General features: G+C 37.0%; 1 protein-coding gene and 1 long non-coding RNA gene across 2 annotated transcripts in view; one reads left to right on the forward strand and one right to left on the reverse strand.

The window, feature by feature from the left end:
- The first annotated feature begins 4,016 nt into the window (after nt 1-4,016).
- FRK (fyn related Src family tyrosine kinase) overlaps nt 4,017-21,299 on the forward strand; it is a 43,678-nt gene continuing 26,395 nt past the window's right edge. The window contains exon 1 of the mRNA XM_031552232.2: nt 4,017-4,970. Within this exon, the coding sequence (XP_031408092.2) occupies nt 4,540-4,970 (431 nt within the window). The 5' untranslated portion in view covers nt 4,017-4,539. The remainder of the gene's footprint in view (nt 4,971-21,299) is intronic.
- Nucleotides 9,883-15,706, reverse strand: LOC146545003 (uncharacterized). Its single transcript, XR_014881430.1, has 3 exons — nt 15,502-15,706; nt 14,625-14,855; nt 9,883-12,356 (listed from the first exon to the last, which is right to left on the reverse strand). It is a non-coding gene; the product is annotated as an uncharacterized LOC146545003 (long non-coding RNA).

A 21,299-nucleotide genomic window follows, 5' to 3' on the forward strand; every position in this document is an offset into this window, starting at 1 on the left:
GTTAAAACAATCCTTTTGAAACGTCATGGATTCAAGTTTTATTTGTACTTATTTAATACAATTCTGTCTGATGCCTTAATTCATACACAGCCCTATCTCATTCCAAGAGCACTTCAATTAATGTGATTCAGGTTAAGTTTGTGCTAAGCTTACTAAAACACATCAAACACATCATATTAGTACATTATTTCTCTGTCCATTCAGGCAACCAAGAGAAATATATTTCACTACTGTGTTTAAACATGATTGTTTTGTAGAATAAACAAGGCCTAAAGAATATTGACTTAAGTTAATTAGAATTTGATTAAATGTATTCAGAGGACTGCAAATTAATCCTTCGTACAGGGGTGAGGCTCCTTGCAAGAGCCTTACTTACCTGAGGCTTTGTAAGTGACTTACAGTATATAAAAAGTAGTTTCAGATACCTGTAATCCTCAAACATATAGCATCAGAATAGGCCTTTTTTCTTTATGAAACAATGAGATCTACTTTAGTGGGGAAATACATAATTTACAGAATTGCAGAATTGCAGAGGTTGGAAGGGAACTCAAGAGATCATCAAGTCCAACCCCCCTGCTAGAGTGGGTACCATACAACAGGTTGCACAGATAGGTGTCCAGACAGGTCTTGAATGTCTCCATAGAAGGAGACTCCAAAGCCTCTCTGGGCAGGTGGGCAATTTGATGGAGAAATGTACTACTTGATTGAAGTTTGTATGATTCTGTCATATGCCTATTATAAATGACCCATCTTTGTTTCAAGGTGTTGCATATTTCAAAAAAATACTCATGATGTTAATGAGCTTTTAAAATATATTAATATAGGGAGCAGAATACTACATTTTAGTACCCAGTCTGTTAATGTGCCATTTTAGTCCTAATAAATTCATCATTCCCTATAGTTACTGTTGGTTATAAGAACGAGGTGAGACTCTTGTGTTCTTCTCAGAACATTCCTGCTAATAAATTTCTTCACATATCTGGTTAAGTCTTTCACAGTAATTTACAGCTAGTAGCTTATTTATTTAGACAATTTCTGGTCTGACAGTAAGCCTCCAAAATGGATTAAGTAAATATTCAGAGGATCAGTAAGTAATACTGATCTGTTTGACCCACCAAATAGGTGCTGCAAATATTATCCTGTTAAATTATATGTAATACCAGTGCACAGCACTCAGACAATAGTTTATACTGAAAAGCTGAGGATAATCATGTATTATCCTAATTTGTTCCAAAGCTGTGAACATGAAAATTAAGATTATGGGACTTATCAGATTTTATTTTTTTCAATAAAACTAGCAAGAACATTTTTATTATATGTTCATATTTTTTCTCACTTGTGATAAAATTATATAGTCTCTAAAACATGAAGAGTACTTCCTTATTTTCAGAAATGCAGAGAATTCTTAATAAAATCACTAGGATGGGATTGAAGGCTTTTGCGCAGGCAACACTCCAGTGTGGCCACCAGAGCTCAGCCAATATGAAACAGCACAATGCTGCCTCACATGGGCTCTGGGATCTGCTCAGCAGTTCTCAGCAGTCTCATTACTCTCTCTCTCTTCTAGAGTTTTTAACCTGATTAATGACTTCAATTACTATTTATTAAAGTCTATGTGCTTCATAAATAGAACTGATTCTGAAGCATTGGAGAAAGAAAGTAATTTGTTTTAAAATTATCGATCTCTTTCAGCAGAAGTCTTCCTAGTTTTTTAAAAGACCGTAAACTAGGAGAGATTAATCTAATGCTAGAGATTATTTGAGATAAGATACTCATATACACAAAAGTTTGTAGGCTTAAGCCCCATTCTAGCTATAGTTGTATTTATCTATATGGGTAATCTCAGTGAAAGCAGTATGATTACTAATGTGAATGTGTATTGGTACTTGAGTGTAAAGATGGGTCTTGTTCCTGGAAACAGCTGTGCATGAGATTGATTCTGTACATGCAGGTAGCTCCATCGGCGTTATGAAAAGACTCTGTCCAATAAGCATGTGTGCAAATCTTTGACAGATTAAAGCCTATGTTGCAACAACCATGAAACATTACAGGAAAAAAAAAATCTCTTTAACAATCAAACTGGAGAAACAGAGATTATTTAATTCATCATTTCTGCTTTCTCTGATTTCACTGAATTTAGACAAATGAAGACAGGTTTTTTTTTGTTTTTTTTTTTTCAACACAGGCCTTTCTTGTCATTGGGTATTTTCTACTACACTTACGAAATATCTCTTGGATATATATATATATATATCTGATCTGGGTAGTGATTAAAAATAATCTCCTGTGGTATTTCATAAACAAAATATGATTTTCATAACCAGAAAAAAACAATATGCCAACTTTTGGATCAGGCCCAAAGAGTTATCAACAGATTACAAGGTTCAGTGATCACTCAGTGTGTATGGTGCCTTTTCCTTTATGCAATTTCCTTTGCAGCACTGCAGAAGAAGAGAGAGAAGTTTGTCATCACTCTCCACTGGAGATGTTCCTGACAGTAATAAGCCTTCAGGAGAGATTTCCTCCAGTCAGCCAGCAGTTCCTGCTCCATCACTAGGCTTCTACCTATACCAGTTGTCTCATCATTCAATAAGTGGACTGGAAAACACAGTGAATAACAGTGGCTTTGCTTTATATGTTATTAATTTTTATTTATCTTTTCTTCTTGTAAAGTAAAGCAGCAGAAGTCAGGAACTCTAAATGGAGCTAAGAGTCATGTGTGTATAATTTAGGAAGACACCAATTATTCCACTAGCAATTATTATTTGAAGGACGAAAATCTGGACATGAGCCAGTGGTGCATCCTTAAAGCCCAGAACACCAACAGTATCTTGGGCTGCATCAAAAGAGGGATGGCCAGCAGAGTGACAGAAGCAATTGTCCCCCTGCTCTCTGCCTTCCTGAATACCACATCCAGGCCTGGGGCCTCCAGTACAGGAAGGATGCAGAGCTGTTGGAACAGGTCCAGAGGAGGGCCATAAAGTTGATCAGAGTGCTGGAACACCTCTCCTATCAAGAATGGTTGGAGAAGAGTAGGCTCAGGGAGACCTCATCACAGCCTTCAAATACTCGAAGGGGGCTTACAGGCAGAAGGGTGACAAGCTTTTTAATGTAGGTAGATAGTGATAGGACAAGGGGGAATGGTTTTAAATTAAAAGAGGGTAGATTTAGATTAGACGTTAGAAAGAAATGTTTTACACAGAGGATGGTGAGGTGCTGGAACAGTTTGCCCAGAGAGGTTGTGGATGCTCCATTTCTGAAGACATTCAAGTTCACTTTGGATGGGAAATTGGGCAGCCTAATAGGGGGTTCGGCAGTCCTACTCATGACAAGGTGTTGGAACTAGGTGATATTTAAGGTCCCCTCCAACCTAAGCCATTCTATGATTCTGTGCCTCCTGACCAAAGAAAAAAGGGAATTGTTGAAGCAAATTTCTTTATCACCAGGAAGCTATGGGTAAGTGAGTGGGTTTTATTTGACTTCTTACTGAAATGCCAGCATGCTGTATAGCTGGGCTGTCCTCCATGCTTCATACCCTACTCCCATACATTACGTGCACCACTGGCTGGTGATTTCCAGCTGCTGTAAAGCCAGGTCTGCATGGCTGAAATGTGGCAGATTGTTCCACAGGCTGCTTTGCCACAGCAGCAGTCAGACACCAATGCTCTGTCTGTTTGACACTTTACAGGTGCCTCAGGAAAGGCAGCATACTGTTTAACTTAGCTTCCGCTGGCTTGCTCACTGGCTGGAAAACAGAAATTATTTTTATATGTTGTTAGTATAATTAGCCATCCAGCTAGAGCAATTGGCTTGTGACTTTGTTTCCCCAAAAAGCAGAATAAAGTATGCAGTAAAATAACTTTTTTTCCCTCCTTATAAGAAGTTTCAAAACCAGATTAAAAAACAACAACAACAACAAAAAAAGTGGGTGTGTAAGAGCGCAGAAGCAGCAGGTGTGTTCCAGGTGAGGTCCCTGGGCAGGCATAGGCTGCTCTGTGAACAGAAGCCAGTACAGACCAGGAAGCAAAAAGAAATAATCAGGCTGCCCATGCTGGAGGCTGAGGAGACATGCAGGTCAGCACGGTTAATCATTACCAGAGAGATAAGAGATAAGAATACCCCATCACAAGCATAAAGAGCTGAGAAGACTCCCCAGAACAGATTAGATTTTCTGAATGTATTTTTGCTGTGTCAGAGGAGGATCCATGTTCTTTTGCTGTTCCAAAAGTTCAGTCCAAAGGCAGCTCGTGTGTTGCTTTCCTATTCTGAGGAGGAAGTCAGAAATTCCCTCCACATTTGCTCTCACGCATGAATTCTCCGGTTTCACTTCTGAATCAGGAGCTCTCTGAATGAGTTCTCAGCAGTGCTCAGAAAGGAGCTTCCAGCTGTGCCACGAACGGTTTCATATTGTGCCAAAGGAGGAAGAGGAAAAGAAATCCTTCAAAATGCTAAGATTTTATGGGGCAAAAATTTCTTTAAAGATATTTCAGCTGTGAAAAGTGAAAGAAGAGAAAGAGCAGGAAGGAACAAGGAAACAGAATGGGAAACTTCTGTCAGAAGTACTGCAGCTGTTTGGAGCCCTATGTTCCTTGCTTATTCTCAGGGAAAGAAGATGAGCGGGAAGAGGATGTTGGACAGGTTTTTGCCAACCCTGCTGTGGTAAGGATTGGCTCACAGGCAGGAGAGAAGGACAAAGTGAATAAGACAAAAGGGAAACCTTTACCTCCACTGCCTGGCCAGCATTTGGTGAGCACTTGCAATTTTGTGGCGCTCTTCAACTATGAGGCTCGCACGGAGGATGATTTGAGCTTCCAAGCTGGGGATAAGCTTGAAGTGCTGGACGCATCCCACGAGGGCTGGTGGTACGCTAAGCTCCTCCTGCCAGAAGGGTCAGTCTGTCCTGGCCGCAAGCTCCAGGGCTACATCCCTGCCAACTACATAGCCGCTGTACAGAGCATTGAAGCTGAGCCGTGAGTAACCCATGTAACACGCACCACATCATCTCTTCTATAGGGTTAAGTGGGTTTGGAGCAATCAGTTGGGGTATTTTCTTTTTCTGATTAGTACCTTGTAGCAATGAATGTCCAGTAGTTCTACCAGCTAGAGTATGAGTCCGTGTGTGTGAGGAAAAGACACTGTGATTGAAAGAAAATTAATGTTAAAAGGCAGAGTATTGAGGGTTTTGTGGTATTGTAAGTAATATTTAACCCAATGAAGAAGCTTCGGAAATATTCAGACTGTTTACCACTGTAATGGTTCCTACTGTTATTCGTGTAATACTGTTTGTGGACCAGACGCTTTCAAGATACAACCCTTTACCCAAACAGCCTTCAACCTAACCAGTTGCAGAGATATCATTTAGTTACAGTTTCAGGAAGTTCCACGTTAAATCTTGTTGTAAATGATAGGTGAGTCTCTAACACAATTTTTTCATGGCTTGTTTCTTCTCTATAAGCAAACCACTCTCAGGATTACTGAAAGTTAACTAAAGTATAGGAAATGGAAAAAGACTGGATAAAGCAAAGGAATGGACTGTATTTCTTTAAGTTCCACAGGGTTTATCTATTCAGCCTATGTTCTGTTCCTTTAAAAAGTGGTCTGATTTTATTTACCATTCAGAACAAAAGAAGAAATCACATGAAATCAGTTATTTGGCTTTCTAGTGAGGATTAGTAGGGTCTACATTAGTCTGGGATGCAGAATTACTTTCATATGCTGCAGACAGAGGCAGCATGAAATAACACTGACTGCCACGCAAGAGGTGTGTTTTGGCAAAAAATTATTGCCTTGCAAAAAGACAGTAGAAATAGCATTATAACTCATTTTGGTTTTAAGGAAATGATACTGCAGATTTTCAGTTAAATCTCATCTAGACCTGAAATATTATCTCCAATCTGATCTGCCCACTGTACTGCTTATGGCTAGGAAAATTGGCTTACATATGATTATGCCCACCTTTTATCCACTATAGGATTTGTGATAGAGAAATCTTAGGGCAACTGTAAGATTTCTCTCAAACCTGAATACCTTAATTTTTGGAGACTGTCCAGCTGTTGCTATTTCTATATTCAGGCAGACAACAATTTCAGTGGTCATGTACAAAAGAATTCTTCCAATTGCAGAAATCAATCTGCAGGGAAGACATTTTCTGAACCACTAGAGAAAAGATGGTAGGCTCTAATTCAACTCACCTTGGCCTTTGCTCTCTTCCAAGAAGTAGTTTTATTACAACTCATCTAAGATTGCCATTTGCAGTTAATATTTTAAAAGTAATTTTCCTCAGTTATACAACAGAGTCTCAGCTTTTAGGCCTCCTCTTATCATTCTATATCTTCAGTATCATATGTGGAATTAACTTGTGTAAAGTGCTCTACTGCATAACCTTGTTTTTTTTTTTTTCTTCTTTTTTTTCTGTATACAGAATCAATTTTATTTTCTTACACTCTGTCTTCTTACTCAGACAAAGTAATTCCTCCAAAGTATTTAACAACTTTTTAATTTCATACCAAAACAATTCTGGCTATTTCCTTCTAAGTCAGTTGGTTGCAGTGACCTTCAACAAAACTAAGTATGCAACACTGTCTCCTGTCAATCCATACAGATATCATTTCCTATAATCGTAGGCTAACTCAGGTTGGAAAGGGCCTCTGATCTGAAAGCTTGATTCAGACCAGCTCAAACAAGGCAAAGATAAAGTTAGACCCATTTAGTTAGAGCAATTTCCTGTCAAGTTTTTCACCTCATTGTTATGATTTTTAGACTTGTATCTACTTGGAATATCTCTTGCTACAGGTTCCTCCATGACCTCCATTTCACCCATCCCATGTATTTCACACCTCTATTATCCTACTGAAACAGTAAGAACAACAGTTGTGATGGTGTTTTAACGGATGAACCCTTGCCTAAATTACAAGGACGATGAAAAAGATAATACAATGTCTCTTTATTTAAAATTCAGTGTTTAATCACATTCTGGGAATTGGGCTTGTTTAGCTGGGAGAAGAGGAGACTTCAGGGAGACCTCATTGTGGCCTTCCAAACACTTATAGGGAACATATAAACAGGAGGGGGAATGGCTGTTTACATGAGTGGATAGTGAAAGGACAAGGGGGAATGGTTTTAATTTGAAACAGGGGAGATTTACATTAGATACTAGGAGGAAGTTTTTCACTCACAGGGTGGTGATGCGCTGGAACAGGTGACTCTGCTTGTAGCAGAGGGGTTGAATCTACACAATCTTTGACATCCTTTTCAACCCAGGCCTTTCTATGATTCTGTGATTCTATGATGATTCTCGGCCTGAAATTTAAATTTAACTTCTTTCACCATTTCATTTAAATTTTAATTAGCACTCACTTTTGGTGCTGGCCAATTGCTTACATCCATGATGTAGACATCTGTTGAAATAGGATAAGTTTCAATTTTTCATCCTTCATATTGTTCTTCTTGGTCTCAGCACAGAACTGATAGAGAAAGATTTACAGTCTCTGTCATGTAGCACCATCTAGCTTCTGGACACGTGCAGAGAGAATGGACATTTTAGTTTATTTCTCAAGTATAACTCCAACTTACTAGATCATGGAAACCTGGCTATTCCTGTTCAGGGAAACAGATCTGATAATTTCAAAAATAGCCTAAGTCAGTGTCCGGTGCACATAGAGGGACTTATGAAATTAGTGATTTTTTTCACAGTTTCTGAGTCTCAACTTTGTGAATTAATGTCTGTAATTAAGCTAGGCTAAGTTGCACATTGGCAGACAATAACAAGCGTTGATTTGATGACAATAGATGGTGAGTGTCTAGTACTCAGGAAGGGCTTTCAAAAAAACAGCAAAGTAAAATATGTAGTTTGTTATCTCCTTACTGACAGCTCAGTATTAAGATACGAAATTTATTCAGTATGACTTGCACAGCTTCAGTACTAGAGGAAAAAGTAGATTTTATCTTTTTTTTTCCTGGATATATAGAGGCAGTTTCATAAATTCTTGATATGCACACAGATCATTCTGCTCAAAGATATTTACATTGTCATTTTGCATGTTTGTTTAGGTTTATAAATCAGAGATTTATGTATTTTTTTTAGCAAGTGAACATAGCTTATAAAACAGGTTCTCTTGAAAAGCAACTAATTTAAACACTTACAATCTTTGTTTCATGACATAAGTTCTGGGAAAACTGGGAAATAAAACAAACTGACCATGTTATTTAGCAGCTGATTTCAAAATGATTTTGTATAAATATTCAGAAAATATTGATACTCAATATGTGCATGGATATCCCATAAACTCACTTAAATAAAGGGACATAAGTACATGAAACATTCTATAAATTATGGAATAACAGAGTTGTCAGAGTCATTATGTAAGTTTAGTCAGTATATGTTCTCATACAGAACTTACACTGCTTTTCCTGATCATTTCAATTTTGCCTATAGACATCAAGATTATTAAGATAAAGGTATATCTAGTCTTTTTTTAATTAAAATTTTGACATGATCTGTATAGCAGAGCTAGTTAGGGATTGGTAAATCCATTTGATTTTGTGTTGTCTATCCTGGTAGAAGATAATACTAGGCAATTTCTTGTTCCCTGCAAGTGCCACAGGAGACCATTTTGTCTCCTTACTGAAATGTCTGGGATTCATTTCTTGACAAAGAGTGTGACTTTACTTTCCCTGTGTTCCTTCTGTTATTTTGTTCTACAAACAGGAACCATAGTAACACATTCACCTGCCTTTATTTTATTACTGCCACTTGTTTTAACTAAACAAGAAAAAGACATAGTGCCAATAGTTACGTGCAGCAAATACAGCCCAGCTGGACAGTTAATTTTAATGAAGAAAAGTAATAATTAAAAGAAGTAAAGAAAACTGTTGGAGTGACATGAATTCTTCTACGGAGGAAAGGCAGAGTGTACTTAGTGGGTGCTCCCTCTCACCTGTGATGGCTGTATATGAATTCTCTATCAGTGAATGTATTTCAGGTATTAACTTGAATATGCTTCATATATATGTGCTTCTGTATGTGCACATGTGCAGAATGTATAGAAGACTGATGCTCCTAAGACCATGAAAAACAGCTTGGAGATAAAGGCAAAGCCAGTTATGCTTTTGATGTTTTCTTCACCATGTGTTCAGAGCATCTGAAATACCTACCCAGAGTTTTGAATCACCGAATGTTTTCAAGTGCTTTTCTTGAACTTAAACAATTTAATACTGGAACAAGACCCTGAATTTTATTAACTTCATTGATCTTGTCTCAAAATTGCCATGCTATCTTCAAGCCTATCTCAAACATTTTCTTCAGCTCTGCCTTTTTTCTTAAGTATACAGTGATAACCCAAAGGAGACTGTTCACAGAAGTATGCAACATGTCAGATTTTATCAAGTGTCAGCAGTATTTACACGTCTGTGTGTAATGCAGAAAATATGTATTACTGCTCGAAAAGATCAAAAGAATGCTGGCTTTGTAAGTGAGCAGTTTATACAAATTTGTCCAGTTTAGGCCACCTATTTCCTGTCAGCATGGTATTCTAAATATATAACATTGTCTGTTTAAACGGAGAAATGAAAAAATCCTTTCCTACCATATCTTTATTTGAAATTAGTGTGTACTTTATGCATTATAATTAGTATATAGCAGTTTCTATTACCGTGTTGAGAAAGATTTGACAGTGAATCATGTCAAGACCTGAAACAATATCCTGAAAAGCTGCAAAAATAGGCAGTTTGTTTTTTTATGGCACCATGAAACCCACGTGGCCCTTGCAGCACGTCTTTGAAAAACATAGACAATATCCCAGTCAGAAGAACTTAACAGACTTGTTTGATGTTTTTTTTTTTTTCCTTCAGATTCAGTAGAAATAGATGTTATGTGTTCTGGCCTAGATTAGTTGATTTTGAATGATGTTGTCAGTGAAAACATTCTCTGGGTAGTGTACAATAGTTATTGTTTTCTATGTAGTTGTCTTTGGCGGTTGTCTGTGTAACAAAGCATAGAACTGTGCAGAGTTTACTAATCTCTGAACAGGTTTAGGAGGAAAAAATAGCAACCAGAAACTCAGTCAGACTAAGAAGTGCTAAAGCTATACTGGTTTTAAACAATCTAGGTCAGATATCTCTGTGAAGAATTATTTTGTAATAGGTGAAAAGCACTGTTGGTCATAGAAGACTGGGGTTTTTCTTACACACGTATAGGAGTTGCACTGAACAGATAAAAGCGTACAAGATACCCTAAGAGGACCAGCCAAGGACCCTCTATGCCAGTTTTTCTGTTTCAGAAAGGATCTTACAAAAAGTGCACAATCTTATCCATTTTTTTTGTTGCTGTACTTCAGCAGAGATTGGAATGTTCATATAAGCAACATTAGAGGGTACATCACTGCCATGTCTGATTATGGACCTAATGTCAAGTCTATTTAACAAAGGGATAGGTTGACATTGCAGAGCTCCTTATTTCTGTTTGGAGATGAAGACTAAGACATTTACAAAAAAAAAAAAAAAAAAAAAAAAAAAAAAAAAAAAGCAAGAAAACAAAGAAGAAAAACCAACCAACCAACCAAAGGAAAAAAAAAAAAAATCTCTCATCTCTATAGAAAGTTTTACATTCCTAAACAGTTTTTGGCTTTTCTTCTCCATCTGGTAATTGTTTAGCATGGAATGACTCAAAAAAACCCCACCAACATGCTCTCAAAACTAATGAGGAAGTAGCAGTGCTGTGAGGTTTACCTGCCCATTCCTTTATAAGCCACACCTGCCTATCTCTGTATATTGTAATGCTCATGAGTCAGCCTGTGCTGCAGACGTCACTTACTTTACTATGAGAAATTTACTGTTAAGTTCATTTTGAATCTTACTGAAGATAACAGAAATTAGACCAGAATGTGTCATGCTATTATCTTATAGTTTAACAGAGATGCCTCTTTCAAACATTATATTGAAGATCCAACCTTCCAATAGCGTGAGTTAGATAATACAAATTTACTAGTGCATTTTTTTAAAATAGATTAGTAGAAAATGTATGATTGTTCATGTTTCATATATTTATTTGTAATACAGTATTTTGCTCCTTTTCAAGTCATGGAAGTAAAGTCCACACAGCAAAGGAAGAATTTATTAGGTGATATTAAAATAAGACAAAATATTATTACATGTTTACTACTTACTTACACATGTAAGATAAAAAAACAATATGCAGTGTTGCTCAAATAATATTCTATTAAGCATAAGTAAGGGGATCTTATATTAGAACTTGACAAATAAGCAGTAAAGCTCCCTAGTTAAGAAACTTACTATTCATGAGAGTTCTTAAGTCTTGACGTTCAGGTTTACACCTTGATACTGCATATGAAAGCCATAAAAGTAACAAGAAACTAGAGTGGAAATTGACATCTTTGTAGTTTTCAATTCTCCAGATATGCTGAGGAAGCAGGTTTGTTGTTTCTTTTTTCTTCAGAAGATCAAACAAAATATTGATCATGAATGAATTTCTTCTTTTTATTACTTAAACTACATAAAAATATATTTTGCACACTTATCTTAATCAAAGAAAATGGAAAAATAGAGCAATTAATTCAGTAATAAGAGATGGATCCAGAAAAGATTCACTAATTGACGTTTTTTTTTACTTCCATACAGATTACTCTAAAATCTGTAATTTCTTACATTATAGACGTATCTATCTGCAATAATGTTGGTAAGCATTTTCATTAGCTTTCTCTCATTAAAGCAGATACATTGCTAGTTTCCTGCTACAAATCATTTTATTTAGCAAAAGTCTCTGTGAAGGTATGTAGGAGTCTCTATTGCTCTGATGTTTTCTGGTCAAAGAAGCTATACAGAACAGACAAGCCTGGCTGACACGTGATAAGGGAGGTGGTGAGGAGAACAAGCCTAGTCAATGGCACAAATTGATAACAGTATGTGGCATCAATTGTACTAATTGATGGGCCTTCAAAAAACAGGCAATCTGAGACTTTGCAGGTGAGGAGATGCAAAGCTGGGGGTCCAGGAGATTGGAGAGTTTGGTGGGACTGCGCCAACCAGTGAGTCAGTGTGCAGGGGAAGGATGTTGGGGAGGTAGAAAGGTAGGAAGAGGTGGAAACGGGAGTAAGAGGATCTGGCTGTGAATATTGTGTGCTTGAGAACCTGGGGAGTGCTGTCCTGTGCACCACTATCAGTGACCCAGTCTCTGCCAGCCCAGGAAGAGGAGGTGATGAGGTTGTCTGTGCTCACATAGAAGATATTCTATGTGAGTCCTGCGTGCGGGAGCTGTTGAAAGTAGTGCTTTTTCTGTGACCATCTGTGTGACTGGCCACATCCCTGTTCTCTGTGTGGATAGTTACTGGTTTTCTTAATTCCTGTAAAAAAAGAAAAGTTCACCTCAATCTTGCTCTAATTTCAGAGTAAAAATGACTTAAAAATTATGCAGGCACATACACTGATGCTGAGATACCTTTCTGTTGTAGTGTTGTGCTCTCTTATGAAATAAACCATATTTGTACATCTTGGGCTGATTATACATGCAGATGTCACACTGATGTGGAGTTGGATGTGCAAGCTTTTCTTCTGGAAGTCAAAGGTATCTTTAGAGTGTTACCCTCCTCATCTCTCAACCTTTTCTGATTACCCCTGGAAAATGAGTGACCTAATCGTTCTCCATTGAAAAGTTAACTGAAAGATCACAGAAATCTGCTACTGGCAATAGGGTGTGGAAGTATGTGCCTGTGTGAATGCCCAAGAGAGAGCTCTGCACAAAATCTGTGGGCTGATTACATCAGCATCATTAACAGCCATAGGGGTCTTTTTGTTTCTGAAGGCTTCTTTCTTAATGATTTTACTTGTTTGAAAAGAAAATAATTTTTTCAAGAATTCTTTTTGGAAGAAAATCAATTCAGTGCTTTTCAAGGCTGTAATGTTTCAAGTGAATGTATGATGGAAAATTTTCTTGTGCTTCTGAGTTTCACTTAATGTTAAATCAATTGATGCTATTAGTGTTCTCTGTACCACTTTAACATTAAGGTTAGCTCATGGTTTCAGCTTTGTTCCCACTCCAGCAGAGTTATTGGTACATTTAGGGAATATTATAACTATATATCAGTACTTTTGTTCAGGTATATGTTAACAAATGTGTAGAGATACTAGCACTGATGCAAGGTTTTATAATGCTATTTTGAAAATAGGACCTGTGAAATACTTTTTTTATTTGGTTGGCTGCTTGTTGTTTTTTTTTTTTTTTAAAGCAACTATGCAGCTATATTTCACACAAAAAGCCCAAGACAATGCCCACTATAGACAATGGTAACCTTTCATTTATTCCGAAGACAAGTGTTTTAGAATAAGTTTAAAATGAAATAAAGACCTTATCCAGGCACAATAGCACTACTAGGAACAAACTTTAATAGTCAATTCACAATCATTACAGAGCTAAAGATGTGATGGTTTGTTGATCTGAACGCTCTGTCTCAGAGGCACAGTGATTGCTTTTGCAGCAGCCACACTTTTCCCCAAGAGACTCCTTTCTCAAATGCCTAGAGGGGCCAGGGGAAAAAGGGGAGGGCTGTGAGCATGGAGTGGGTGACTCTGGAAGAGAGCACCTGGGGGATCTGATCAGTGTGTATAAGTAACTGAATGGAAGCTATCAAGAGGATAGGGTCAGACTCTTCTCAGCAGTGCCCAGCTACAAGATAAGAAGCAACAGGTACAAACTGAAACTTGGGACTCCTTCTGAACATGAGCAAGCAATTCTATACTTTGAGGATGACAGAGCACTGGACAGGGTTCCTAGAGAAGTTGTGGAGTCTCTTTCTTGGAGATATTCAAAAGCCGCCTCAAAGTAATTCAGTGCAACATGTTCTAGGTGTCCCTGCTTGAGCAGAGGGTTGGACCAGAAGTATCTTCCAACCTCAGCCGTTCTGTGATTCTGTGAATGTGTGCATTTCAGTGATGTGCATTTCAGAAGTTGGAATGGACTCAAATGTGTGGCAGAGTAGGGGCACGACTTCACTCATCCACTTAGTTTGAGGGATGTCTCCTGAGTGTGGTGTTCATGGGGCATGCTGAGAGATGAGGAGAAAAACTAATGTGGAATGTTGCAGATTTCAGCCAGAATGATGCCTGCAGATATCTAATTCACAAACAGTGTTTGCCACAGAGCAACTGACAGGGTAGCTGGGATCCATCAGCTGTTAAAACATAGGAAAATCTGGAGCACATACCACATTCATAGAGTTTGAAAAACATTTTGCATCTCTCCTTATTCTATTGCCCTAAGAAAGAATTTTAATTTCCTATAGTCATGTAAGAGGCATGACCTCCTTGCTCCAGGCTCTGTTTTTGTTTGCTCCCTAAAACAGGCATCAGAACAGATTCAATAACACATTTGCAGCACAGTCAACTGTTATTATCGAGAAGTGAAAAATTAACATAACATTATGCGTAATCTCTTTTAACAGGATTACACACCTGTATGTCCTACTGCAGTAAAATGGTGTATACCCAACGCGTCATGGACCTTTGTCTGACTAATCTTTGTATTTATGTTTACAAGATTATGAGTTTGTTCTAGTCTGTAAGAGGAAATGCCAATCTCTGTGGTGGATTTTAATGCACTCACTGTTGAATATTACCTTATCCAAACAATCCCACGCAGTTCTTTACTGTAAAAGTCCCTCTGACAGACCTGTTCTTTCAGGCACAGCTTACGATTTCCAACAAAAACAATGACAAAACAAAACAATTTCATAGATCACAACAGACTTCAGGTGCCTAGAATACTTTTTTGATACCCCTTCTTCTCATGGCTTGAGAGTGAATGCAGGGTATTTGGCTGTACTTCTTTTCAGATAACTTAATTATTTCTGAAAAAAAATAATAAAAAAGAACAGTTTATATTTCAATAGAAACTCCATTTGAGAACAGAAATAAGAAACAACTTTAAATCTGAAAGTCATTCAATTTGAGTACCTTCAAAAATAAACATAATATTTTGCTTCGAAAACATACAGGCATTTTCTTTCTTCTCCCCCCCCCCCCCCCCCCCCCCCCCGCAATATCTCTTCAGTTATCAGCTCTTACATTTTTCTTCTCACCAGTTATAAGCAAGTCTACAATAAATTTAGTATTTTTAGAAAAATACTAATCCATCAGCTATAACCTGTTGACAAGAATGTTAGTAAAAAGTTACCAAAAGGCCAAGAAAAAATGTGATCTTTTTTTTCCAAAACTGTGTATTCCTCTTTGTAATCATTATTTTATGAAAATTTGTAATGTTGATCTCAAAGTATGGAAAGTAAAATGGGACTTAATATATATTGCCAACAAAATGTCACTTTCAAAAATACAGGCAGATTTCTATGTACTTGTGTAACATAAAATAGTTATATGCTGTTGATTTTGATAGAGCTCTTTCATTTAGATAGCACGGAAATGAGCCTTTTTTTTTTTTTTTTTTTTTTCTGAACTATTCATGTATTCTTTCCCAGATGGAAAAAATATTCAACTTACTTCATCCACTGTTGTTGTTAAAAGACTCAGAAGCTTTCGGTCCATCATAAAGTACATATGGATAGTCTTCATTTCACTTCTGATAAGCTACTAAGCAACAAGGATCTGAGCAATATACATGACTCAGATCTTTACGTATGAAGCAAGTGCACTGTGGTTGCGTAAGATTAAAAGTGCTGCCCTACCTAATCGTCCCTGAAAACCTGAATTTCTAGTTTCCTTAGAGGAAATTTCTGAGTATTGTAAATAAGTAATCAGAACTGAGCTGTGTCACTGCAGAGATACATTTTAAACACATTTTTATTTCAAGTGTTGTCTAACTTAGAAACTTTATGCAGCATGCTAAGATTTTGATTCATTTCCGTATATAGACTGTAGAAAGCTTTTGTTTCTTACATTTTTGAAGTCTTATTCTGACTCACTTGTTGATGGCAGTACTTTGGGAAGTAAGATTTATATTTAACATTGAGCTTTATTCAACATGTGACTAAAATGAACAGTGAATAGTGAAGTATTCTCTTGCTGAGTACAAAATCGAGTGATGAAATGAAGTTAAGAAAACAAAAGGGGAAAGGTCTGTAAAGAGCAACACTTACAGTGGGAGTTAGTCTGTGAAACTATTTCCCTAAATAGGAGCAGGATAATCTGGAGACAAACATTTCCTGAGCAGTTTAGGCAGCAGTAGTTTATAGATCCTGAGCATTAAATGAAATCCTCAGCTTTTCATGTCTTTATTTTCTCTTCATCTTCTGTTAACTCCAAGTTTCTCCCTTCTTTTTCTTCATCTCCTTAATGGTATCTTGTGGTCCCCTCTACATTCACTTTTTAATATCTTGTTTCCCCCACTCCTACATTGTTCTATGCATTCCTTTACCAACAGTTTTAAATTCCTTTCTTTTGTATTTTGTCCCATGCATCCTTCAGTATCTGATTATGAATGGCAATGAGGAATACATGGTATTGCAGATAATCCCACGCAGGCCTGTATAAGGTAGCAAGGAAGCAGGGTTTGATGTCTAAAAGAGCTTAAACCTAAGTTTTTCAGCTTCTTCTTACTCAAAAGGCTGGAAAATTTATACTGAGGAGAGGTTGAGAACACTTTCTTTGTCCAGTCTGGAGAAGAGGAGGCTGAGAGGAGGCGTCACTGGTCTTATGCAGCTCCTTGGGGAAGAGAAGCAAGAAGCTACGAGATCTGCTCCCTCTGGGCAACCAATGACAGAACACATGGGAATGGCACAGATTGAATGAGAGGAGGCTCAGACTAAGGATTAGGAAAAAAAAAACAACATTACAATGAGGGTGGTCAAACACTGCAACAGGCTTCCTAGAGAGGTGGCTGATACCCTGTGATTGTCAGTGTTCAAGAGGTATTCGGATAGTGTCCTCAATGACTTTTGTTTAGCCCTGAAGTGCTCAGATATTTGAACTGGATGTTCTTTGAAGATCCCTTCCAAGTGAACTATGCTATGCTATGCTAAGTTATGCTATGCTATTCTATATTAAAAGTATATGTTTTTTGCTCTCAAAGAAAACTGTGCTTCATACTAACCAAGCATTTTGAAATAAAATTGCACTTTATATATTGTAACCAAACAGATAACAATTGTCAAATTCTAATGAGCCTTCTTTTCAGCACAGAGAGGACGCACTGGGGGCTCCCAGAAGTAAACTTCTGTCCCAGCTTCTGCACTGAATGTTTACCCACAACAGACTGCAAACCTGGCATGGATTAAAAGCTGGCTCAGCAGTGCTCTTTGTCCTGCTCAGAAAACAGCAGTAAAGAGTCGCACACGCAAGCCTGTTCAGGTTTCCATGTGCTGAGTAAGGGCAGTGATCACAGGATGGTCATATGATGAAAGGAATTAAACAAGAACCCAGGAAGGTCATATGATGAAAGGAATTAAATAAGAACCCAGAGGATCTGTCTCTCTTTCTCTCTCTCTTTTGCTCCTTGTCTTATGTGAAACACTTCCTGAAGTTAACAAATACCTGTCCCTGACTAAACTACTACATACAGTACAATTCTGAATTCTCTGAAAGGTAAGCCCTAGGCATTTCAAATTGGATGTTCAAAATTGGTAGAAAATTTTTATGATAATGTCCTATTGCCTTAGTCCCCTTTTATAGTTTTTCTCCACTGTAAATAACAGTTTACAAACAAAAGTGCTACAAAATAAGTGAACATTTGTAAAGTATGCAAATAATATAATCATAAATGCTATAATAGAGGTTTCTAGGAAATTAGCCATTCATGTACTTTTATAACTTTTATTGAGAGCAGAGACTAAAATACACAGTAAGTTAGCTCTATCTATGCACTGACAAAACAAAATACAGGATAACTATTCAGTGACCAGCACTCATATTCAACCTATAGGAAGCAGTGGATGTAACCATGTAATTAAAAGATGATGTACTGGACCTTCCTGAAAATGGCTGACTTGATAACATGAAAACAAGATAAAAACTACCATCTTCTTACTTCAGAATTCTTGATTTTGCATCTACAACTTTCTATAAATATAGATGCTGGGGCATTTAAAATGTATAATTTAGGCCACTGAAGCTTTTCTTTAATGGTTTTAGTTATTGTATTAGCTTTCTGAATTCCACAAGAAAGTACAATGTATTTGGTTCCACTATAATATAATATAATCTATTTTTCTTTATCTTCATCCAAAACTTTTGCTCTAATTACAGCGATTCTTTATTCCTTGTCTCAGAAATCTTCTCCTCGTAGCTTAGCTATCGATCCAGTTAACATATTACAGTTAGTGTGCTGGAGAGCCAGCTAACGTATTTGTCATCATTGTTTCTTCTCTAATGGAGATTTCTGAGCAGGAATCATGGGTATGAAAACAAACCCTCCAAGTTGCTGAGATTTACTGTCATCATGAGATTTACACTAATATGAGAGTGTAAATTCCAGTTGCAAACACTTAAGAAAAACGAAAAGTGGGATGCCCTTATGCCACAAAGTGCTGATCAAGGGTAGGATTATGCTGTCAATTTTAACATATGTAGTGCTTTTGAAAAACAATTTCATGTGACTGATTTCCTGCTATTTTTTCTGTTATATCTCCACACTCTTTGAATGATCTTGCCAAGTAGTCCTTCTCTATTGATAATTTGGCTATCAGGATTTTCCTTTTTAGTTGAGCATTCATAAAATTCAGAGTATGTTATGGACCTCTGCCTTTAGCTTTATTTTACTTCCAGTAGTTGAGTGAAAAACAATCCACTTTCATCTCAGACACAGCTAGTTATTAAAACAAACACAGCCTCTACAGATACAGTGCTGTGGAGCTGATTTTGACTTTGCACCTGTGTATATTAAATGTAGGTGAAGACAGAGAATAAAGGTGGGGAACTGTACTCTGATGGCTCTACTGATAATGAGTGTCATAACTTGAACTTCCACATCATTTTCTGTGCTGGTCTTTAGTGTGGCTAGCCAAGAGCAGGGAGAGATCTGGTGAAATTTTCAAGAAGACGAAGGATGACAGTTGTTAATTCAGAAGATCTTAGTCTGGTCTCAAATGGGGATGACTCTCCTAGTCTTTAGTTATGAGCTTAGAGTTTTTGTTGGAGTGAATTTGTAAAGAAACTGCCAAAGAAAAGGGTACGCTGCCAAAAAATTTCTCCAATAAATTTTTTTTAACTTCCATCATGGTTGGGGGGAGGGATCTTTGGCTATTCACATCGTGGGTCCTCCTATGCAAAAGCAAATGGTAGAATTAGGAGAGAGGCAAGTACTAGAGTTGGAGAAAGGTGGCACTTTAGCCACTCAAAGAAGGTGGAGGCTGTAGAAATATGTGTCTTCTCAGGACATATTTATCTAGCCCTCACCAGTATCTTTGGCTAAGGCTTGGCTCACATCTTGCTTTAGAATTAGGAAAGAGACAAATCCTAGAGCATTAGTTGGAATGGGGCAAGAAAAGGGGCTTGATAAGGCTTAGCTAGTAGCGAAGGCTGCAAACAGATTTGTTTCATGTATTCATTCAAGTTATGACTGGATATTTAGTATGAAATAATGTATGGATTGCTACTTCAACATGGTCCTGAAATGCTTCGTGTCAGTGGAGATACACAGATGTCAGAAAATGTGCTGGTTAAGTAACCTGGGTAGTGGATGTTTTTCCAAGAGTTCTGTTTCAAAACCTTCATCTAAATTTGAGCTCTCAAAAACAAATAGATTTATTAAGGATAGGGTATTGTTTTGGTCTGACTTTCCCATTCCACAGAACAATATCTCATGGTGAGCAAATACTTTGATTTATTATATCCCTCGGAGAACTTTTTTCCTCTGAAATGCATGCTTTTAGATAAAGTAATATGTTAAGCCCGTTGAACCAAAAGGTCAATCAATAGAAATAGAAATAAGCCCTTACACTTTTTTAAAAGGAACTTAAACTTCCATTTATAATGAAAATAGACTTTAATTTTGAGTACATTTATTAAAAATGTGAATAGCAAATTAATTTATTTGCTTTGAGTTTAAAGGGCCATTTTTATTCTTGCAGAACTGCTTTTGGTACTGGATTTTTATTATAAACTCAGTGACTTTGGACTAAGAATATCATATTCAGATGGAAGAAATTATCCCTCTTTACTCAAAACTGTATCAATTCCAATTCTTTAAAATCAATTCTTGTTTGCTAGAAATTTCAGAAAGATTCTAATTTCTAGTTTTTAGAGCAGATAAATTTTCTTCAGGATTTGGATGGTGTACTCTATCCTCTCAGTGTTTTGATGAGAATTTAAGTCAGGATTTGAACATTTATTGATTACTTTGTTTTCTAAGGTAAATTAATGAATTAATTAAATTAATTGAATTCTGATGTTTACTAATTAAAATAGCTACTAAAACATTCTAGCGTTTTAATTAGGTTCTTTTCCTTTGCAAATATGTATCAAGTCCTATGTTATTGAAATCAACTTCAAGTCAGAAGGCAGAAATGAGGTCTAGAGTATCTGTGTTTCATTTTCTTTTCTTAATGAAGCATACCTGGCATAGGTTAGCACCATCTGTTTTACCTCTCTTTATTTCTTCTTTATTCACACAAAAACATTTATCATTTCTCATGCTTACTCAGCCAAGGTTTCACCCAATGTTCTGATTTATTTCCTTCATTTCTCTTAGTGATTGGAAGCATTACAGATATTAAGGTAATGGGTTGATGACTCCTCTTGTACTTTTCACTAGCAACTGACAAATCATGTAGCTGAGTAGGCAACTTATGTGTCATGTGATACATTGATTTATCTTAAAAGTTTGCCTAATAGGTTTATCTCTGATTAATTTAAAAGGAGTTTGCTTGTGAGAATGTGGCATAATTTTGATAACTATATATCACCATTTACTTCAAATAAGGGGCAGAGCTAATCGTAAAAAGTACTTTGTATGCTTGTTGGATGAAAGCTGAGTGCCGTCCCTGTTGAAAATGCTGACTCATTCTTATTTCAATTAAATTTACACTCAGCACCATACAGCAAGAGAGCTAACTACTTTCCTGTTGTTCACATAAAACTTTGGAAACTACAAGTGTTAGTGATAGAAAAGAAGTCTTGCAATTACTTTGAAAGGAATAGAGAGGAATAATTTTCACAGTATATAGATGTTATGATGTTTGCAGTGACTTGAGAGTTTTTTTGTTCGTTGAACAGCAGCAGAGCTGAAAAACTGCCAGTAACTCATCTGAGATATCAACACAGAAGTAGGATAGGGAAGGTCCTACCATAATCGGCCACTAGGAACCTTACTGCATCTCTGCAGCTTTGGGGAAATCTGACTTTTA

This window comes from Meleagris gallopavo, chromosome 2 (genome assembly GCF_905368555.1).
Source record: "Meleagris gallopavo chromosome 2, MGAL_WU_HG_1.1, whole genome shotgun sequence".
Lineage (NCBI taxonomy): Eukaryota > Metazoa > Chordata > Aves > Galliformes > Phasianidae > Meleagris > Meleagris gallopavo.